Source organism: Castanea sativa, chromosome 1 (assembly GCF_040712315.1).
Source record: "Castanea sativa cultivar Marrone di Chiusa Pesio chromosome 1, ASM4071231v1".
In the NCBI taxonomy this organism is placed as follows: domain Eukaryota; kingdom Viridiplantae; phylum Streptophyta; class Magnoliopsida; order Fagales; family Fagaceae; genus Castanea; species Castanea sativa.
Window position 1 is genome coordinate 17,805,257 of NC_134013.1, and position 7,689 is coordinate 17,812,945.

At 36.7% G+C, this 7,689-nt stretch overlaps 1 protein-coding gene across 1 annotated transcript; it reads left to right on the forward strand.

The window, feature by feature from the left end:
• Positions 1 to 223: 223 nt before the first annotated feature.
• Positions 224 to 7,081, forward strand: LOC142642794 (uncharacterized). The gene is made up of 10 exons (XM_075817223.1): positions 224 to 937; positions 1,020 to 1,190; positions 1,851 to 2,258; positions 2,674 to 2,737; positions 3,513 to 3,730; positions 3,827 to 3,940; positions 4,887 to 4,992; positions 5,288 to 5,499; positions 5,788 to 5,891; positions 6,661 to 7,081. Exons 1-10 carry the CDS (start codon positions 320 to 322, stop codon positions 6,803 to 6,805), a joined length of 2,160 nt encoding a protein of 719 aa, XP_075673338.1. The 5' UTR covers positions 224 to 319; the 3' UTR covers positions 6,806 to 7,081.
• Positions 7,082 to 7,689: the final 608 nt, after the last annotated feature.

Genomic DNA, 7,689 nt, shown 5'->3' on the forward strand with positions numbered 1-7,689 from the left:
AGAGGTATAAAATTTAAATTTTAAAACGTTAAAATGTAAAATTCAGTTACCTTCAAACTTCGAAAGAGTAAATTTCAAATTTTAAAATTTTAGAGCTTATGCCTAAACTTTAAAGATATTATTTACAATTTACCTATATATATATATATATTAAAAAAAAAAAAAAAAAAGGTGTAGACATGTCATTTGGAAACCTTTGTTTGACCCATTTGTCGATTTCCCTCCACATCCTCTGCTCCTAAATCAAATTCAAAAAAAAAACAGGAAAAACAAAGGCTTCAACTCCATAAGCAGGACCAGCAGGAGCGGCGCGGTGTGAATGGGATTTCAGTCTCAGTCTCAGAGCTTGTTGAGCTCCCCAATGTTAGACGATGACGACGATTTCCAGATCCCTCTGAGTCTCACCCAAGCATCCTTACGGAAGCCTCTCAAGCCCACCAATTCCACGCGCCGCCCTTCCAAGAAGCCGAAGCACGCCTTCAAAGAGAATGTAAATGTCCCGGGACCCACAGCCACTCAATCTCAGAAATCTCAACTCCATGATTTTGAATCCTCTGATCTGATTGGCTGCAGCAGCAGCAGCTTGGATTCGATTCGGTCCAGCATCGTCGATTGCACAGATTCTACGGTCACAAATGAGAAGAAGGGATTGATGAAAATCAGTGGCGGTTACCTCTGCAATTCGATAGAGTCTAGGTTATTGAACTCCACTGTGGACAATGTCGTCGTCGGCGGCTCCGAGAATGAGATGGGTGAGGAGCTCGATTTGTTGCTCAATTTGTGTTCCGATTCTCAACTAGAAGAAGATTTGGTTCGATGTCCACTATGTGGGATTGACATGTCCGACATGAGTAACCAACAACGCCAAATTCACACCAATCAGTGTCTTGACAAAGACCAAACTCAACCTCAACCTCAACCTCAACTTCAACAACATGTAATAAGTTGGAACTCTCTCTTTTTTTCTCTTACTTGTTTGTTTATATTTTGAACGCTAATATATGGGGTATTTTATTCAGCTTGTTCTTCCGAATGATGATGATGATAAAAGTGAACCTCAAATTACTCGGCAAGTTGCTGATGTTTCTACTGTTCTCGTGTGGCTGCGCAGCCTCGGTTTAGAGAGATATGAAGATGTTTTTGTTCGAGAAGAGATCGATTGGGACGCCCTACAGTGGCTCACAGAAGAGGTGTGTGCTTCTTTCCTTCATAATCAACTCTAATGTATCGTTAAAGTAATTGCTTTTAGTCCCTATGAAGTGATGAGCTAAACCCATGAACGATTTTAGTCCCTGAAGTTTAGAGGGATCACTTTTAGTCCCTTACATGACGTGGCCAAATTATATTTGGTCACTAAGAAACTTAAAGCTATTGCTTTTAGTCCCTGTGAAGTGATGAGTTAAACCCATGAGCGATTTTAGTATCTAAAGTTTAAAGTGATCACTTTTAGTCCTTTAGATGTCGTGACCAAAATATATTATTAGAATTCAGTTTATAAGAAAGATGAAAACAAGTATATGGTTAAGTATAGGTTGGATATAAAAAATTTCCCTTCCCCTCTTCTAGATGAAAAGGATTATTTGTGCTGCTGGCCAACTATGTGGACATGAATTTGATATGATAAACATTTTACATAGAGTGATAATTGAACTATAATCATAATGAATTTCTTTGTTAGAATTCAAACAATGTGTCTTGTTTGGGTATAAGTGTATATTTTTTCAGAATTCAAACAACTCATATTTGCTCTCTTTATGTTATGGTGCTGTTGTTTTTGGTACTTCATCTTGTGGCTTGTTTGTTAATGCAATAAATTTCACCTGATTTTTCCCCTCTTTTCTGCTTCAAAGGATCTGTTCAGCATAGGTATCACTGCACTTGGTCCTAGGAAGAAGATTGCACATGCTCTTAGTGAACTTAGAAAAGGAAGTGCCCATTTTTCTGAATCACATATTGATATTCATGCCAGTTCTGAACCTCAAAGGCACAGCACCCATGGGATTGAAATGCACAATGATGCTTCTGAAGGAATAGTTGATGAAACTAATAAAGTGGCTGCAAACAAGTTGATTACAGATTATTTTCCGGGCTCTGCTAGTGACAGGAAAAAAGTCACTACCTCTGGGGGACAGAGTCGGGTAGAAACAAGAAGCTCCAATTCTGGGCGTAAATGTGCCGTGTCAAAAAATAATGTTGCAAATAGAAAATTCAAGGATGTTCCCTCTTGGTGTTGCATACCAGGAACACCATTTCGAGTGGTAAATGGCCTTTCAATTAATTATAAATATTGTCATTTTGATTTGTTGCTTTTGCAGTCTTGATTGCTCCCTGCACTGGACTATAATGAAAATAAATTTTATTGATAACGATAATAGTAAGAGTTTCCTCTTATGTAATGATTTCATATTCATTGTGTGCATTGATCATGGTTATGTTAAATTCTGGCTGGCCATTGAGCCAGCAACTCATATTCAATACTCTAGTTCTACCCCCTGCATGAAATGTGACGACAATGAATCTGGTTAAGTACAATGACTTTCTCTTTCTTTATGTGGAACACTTCCAATATGCACTTGCTCTTGAAATTTTAGAGAATTTTAGGGCTAATTTGCACTTCTTTGATTATTATCACAGAGTTTGTGTTGCTAATTTTGTTCTGATTGGCATTTGCAGGATGCTTTTCGACATCTTAGAGGAGATTGTTCCCATTGGTTTCTCACTCACTTTCATATGGACCGTAAGTTCAATTACAATTCTTTTTTGTTAAAGTTTATTAGTCTGAGAGAAAATGTTTAATATGCATTTGTCATGTCAGTTATTTATAGCAATCCCACATAGATCATTTATTGTTGCTTCTAGAGTTGCTTTCTGCTTAATACAAATTATTTTGCAATATTTCAACATGTTACATATACAAGGAATATTTACTCTGAAACTAAATTCAATTCCTTCATTATTACTTATTCAATTAAGTTTCAGTCCCCTCTCCACAGGTTCCCCACTGGATAATTAGATATAGATTCCCTTGCACAGTCCTAGTTTTATGCAGACTGCAGACTAAATATGGAAATTCTAATAGCAGTGACTTGATTTCATACTGCGACAAATTTTCCCCAGTAGGCCATGCACGTAAACATTTTTGAGAAGAGTTTTCGTAGAAGTGGCAGTTTACATACATTTAGGAAGGGTATTTTATACTCTTGAAGCATCACCTTCTCTTGTTTAGATCACCTTAAGAATGCAATTTACTGATGTGCCCATGAAATTTAATGGAATTCTTTCATAGTTAGGCAACATTAGATGCACTTACATAGCATTACAGAAACACGTGTGGTACTCTGTTGCATGAATCATTTTCTTAAAATATAGGTCCACTGTGATCATGTTTTGTTGTATTGAGGACAACTGAGGTTCAAGGAATTGCAGTCCTATTTCATTGTTGGTTTATAATTCCTTAATTATAGACTGTTGGTTTTATACCATTACTTTTTTTCTTTTTTTTTCTTCTGCAGATTATCAAGGTCTTACAAGGTCCTTCTGTCATGGAAAGATTTATTGCTCCTCCATAACAGCTAGTCTTGTAAATATGAAGATTGGGATCCCATGGGATAGATTGCAAGTTTTACCCCTCAACCAAAAGATGAATATTGCTGGTATTGATGTGACCTGCTTGGACGCAAACCACTGCCCTGGTTCAATAATGATCCTTTTTGAACCACCCAATGGTAAGGTGTGGTCCAGACTGACTTCCTAATACACTTTACCCTAATTTCCATTATTGGCCAACCATTGATTTTAAAGCTGATCCAGGTTCCCTTGCATCTAGGCTATTCTGCATACAGGGGATTTTCGCTTTAGTCAGGATATGGCAAACATCTCTGTTTTGCAAACATGTCCTATTCATACTCTCATCCTTGACACCACTTACTGTAATCCCCAGGTGAGTCTACGTAAACAGTTGAATTATCTCTTATCAAATCTCTGGGCTTTAAACTAGTTGGGCTGAGTAAAACTCCCTTTTGCTTGGCTTGGTTAAAGCTCACCACAAACATGTTAATGTAATTGGATGAGAATTATGCTTAAAGCCTGTAGTCCAAGTTTTTTAAAGTGTAAGAGCATTTACACTGGCTTATTAATGTGTTGATCTTTTTTAGATGACACTTGTAGGTTTAATTTCAGCCCTCTCAAGCTCAACTAGGATAGTTCAGTGAACTTGGCTTGAGGCTTGGGCTGGGCTCTTAGATAGATGAATTAATATGGCTCATTGGCAATTGGCATGCCGTCTAAAACTTTGTAATTTTTTGCTGAGTTCAAATTTCTGTATTGTTTTAGTGCATTGCTGGAGACATGGGCATTATGTGGTCATTGGTCAGTGCATTAGCGTTGGAAACCTAGTATTCTATTTTCTTGCAATATATGCACTGATATGGTAGATTCATTTATGTAATTTTGTAATTTAATATTTATGACATTTACCTTAAAAAATATTGCCAATTTGTTGCCAATGAGTTTTAGCTCAAATAGCTCAACTTTTACTTGTAAGATCTAGGTGAAAGGCAAGGTATTGAGTTCAAGACTTACTGGTGTGTGTGAGTTAACTAATCAATAGAAAATATTTTCAAAGTTGCAATTCATAATTCTATATGTTTACATTGCAGGATATCCATGTATTTACTTGTAAGTTGTAAGTTGTAACTTCACATGTATGCATCTTTGGCACTCTTAAGACAAATTAATACCAAAATATTAAGTTGTTCCCTTTACTTCCAGTGTAATAGAGATTTTTTCCCCATTAAAAAGGGTCAAATCACTTTATTATTTTGGTCACTGCTCGCTATTCTATCTGGAGCTTACTCATGAAGTGTACTGTTCATGATTTCTTGCAGTACGACTTTCCAAAGCAAGAGGCCGTAATACAGTTTGTAGTTGATGCCATTCAAGCTGAAGCTTTCAACCCTAAAACTCTTTTTTTGATTGGTAGCTATACAATTGGTAGAGTTCATCACTCTCTCTCCCGCTCCCTCCTCCTGCCTTCCCTCCCCTTCTTTCCATTGATCTCCATAGTAGACTAACACATTGAAGGAAATCCTTACAAGATTCTGGTTAAAGGAAGTTTCATGTGAACAAATTCAATTTGTTGTTCTGAACTTAAGCTTACATCTTTATATGCTCATATACCTTTTCTTTTATTTGGTTACCCAGTCTTCTCCTCTCCACCCCCTTCAGATTTCTGTATTTATCTATTTATTTATATTTCTGCTGACAAGAATATTTTCCCTTTTAACAGGAAAGGAGCGGCTGTTCTTGGAGGTTGCACGTGTGCTTCGTAAAAAGGTTTATGTCACTGCAGCAAAGCTGCATATATTAAGATGCTTAGGGTTCCCTGAGGAGGATATGCGGTGGTTTACATTAAATGAACAAGAAAGCCACATTCATGTTGTGCCTATGTGGACAATTGCGAGCTTCAAACGTCTGAAGCATATTTCCAATCAATATGTGGTGCGCTCAAGATTATTACCCCTTTCTTTTAAGACATGAATACAGATGTACACACACACACACAGATTCATATGTAAGCATGCATGCTTTATGACTCTCTCACTCTCTCTCTCCCTCAAGTTTAGATGTTTGTGACAAATTTCTCTAGGCTTCCAGCTATAGGCAATATGACCATTTTAAAGGACTGACTATATAAATTTATATCCTATTTTGCATTTTTAATACTGAATCTCACTTTGTTTCATGAAATGGACATTCATCAATATCATTTGTATGCTGATTTTCCAGGGTCGATTCAGTCTTATAGTTGCTTTCTCTCCCACTGGGTGGACATTTGGTAAAGGAAAGAAGAAATCTCCGGGAAGAAGGTCACAGCAGGGTACCATTATAAGGTGATGCAATCTCCTCAACTTTAAAGACCTTTTGAAAACTATCTGGTGCTTAATTACTTCATAAGTTCTGGCCCAGTTCCATGAAATATGCAATCACTGATGGATAGAGTGGGGCTGAACATGTGCTGCTAAAGTATTTCTTCTCCATAGCCCTAGCCTCCAAACTTCATAATAAATATTTTATGCGAATTGAATTGACCTGGTATGCATATTCTATTTCAACCTGTTTTTAAGGGCGTAGTGGCAAGCATTCTGGCCACTTTGGCTTGTATACAATGTAAAGTAATAAAGTATGTATCTGATGCTGGTCATGGTCCTATATATAGCAATACAGTTATCAAAATTTCAGTGGTTTGCATTTTCTTTTTTTCCTGGATAAATCTTCCCCAACTATGGTATAGTTAAAACACAAACTTCCTGTAATTCCTATACTGTCGTGGTCCTTGTTTTACAGACCTCAGAAGTCACAACAATTAACAATAAGGTGAAAGGTAAGGTTGTGGGTTCAAGGTCCACTAGGTGTGTGTGTAACACTACTTGTAACTTACTAATAAAAAAAAAGAACTTAAACCACATTTGACAAGTTTGGCAAACTAGTAAAATACTCATTCCCTGGGATTGTCATTGTAGCTCAAAATTTATGTTTACATGCATATGTGAGTATTTAAGGACTGATTTATATAAATAGAACATGACTAATTTGACTTGAGGATTGATTTTATATTTAGTTAAACAGGGACTAATTTGAGATTGGTATGCTGTTTTCCAGGTATGAAGTGCCATATAGCGAGCATTGCAGCTTTACAGAACTGAAAGATTTTGTGAAGCTTGTATCTCCCATAAATGTAATACCAAGTGTAAATAATGATGGGTCAGATTCTGCCAATGCGATGATCTCCCTCCTATTATCTTGATTTGTACAATACAGGCTTTCTTTAAGTTTACCATTCCAAGGCCTTAAAAAAGAGAGTTAACGTTGCAAAATATGCTTTGTAATAAACTTGTAATGGCACAAACTTGTGATCATAAAACGATCACTATGAGGCCAAAAAGAAGCAATTCTCATCACTTAGAGCTGACTAGCAGTGTTGACTTAGGCTGATTGTGCATTTTTTACTATATATATAGACTTGCGCATGACTGTTCGGAAAAATAAGGGTTGTGCAGCACAATGGATGCAGTCCATTCCATCCTCTTGTTCTTCCTCCCAACTGCTCATTCAAAACTAAGCGGGACAAGTTTAGAATACTTTCTGCTCTTTCTTCCATGCCACGACTAGGATTTTGATCATTTGTAGCCAAAGCGCCACTCCAACTCTTCGCTACTCTTGATGCGCCATAAATTGGAACTTGATTTTTGGAAACTCCAGAACTAATTTCTTTTCTTGATGCAAAATTAGGTTGAACTTTGTTACTTTTCATAAATGAGAAGATTGGTTACGGAGAAAAAAGAAATTTCTCTACCAATCTATGATCTGTGATCCTTGAGTGGATATTTCTATGTATGTGGAAATTTTAAAAATCATCATATAATAATCCAGAAATTAAAATATAAAGAAAAACAATACCAAGTCTATACACAAAGTATGGTCTATTTTTGCACTAAAAAAAAAAAAAAAAATCCATGGCTGACCCATTGTCTCTACCCCGTAGGTACTATGAGATCACCCCCAAGGATGCCTTTGGTATCTAGGGGTTGCGGGCCAACCATAGAACTCTGTTCAACCCCAATTTATTACTTCGTCTCTACCAATAATGCCTATGCCCTCAACTTCTAAAAAAAAAATTTAGATTTAAGG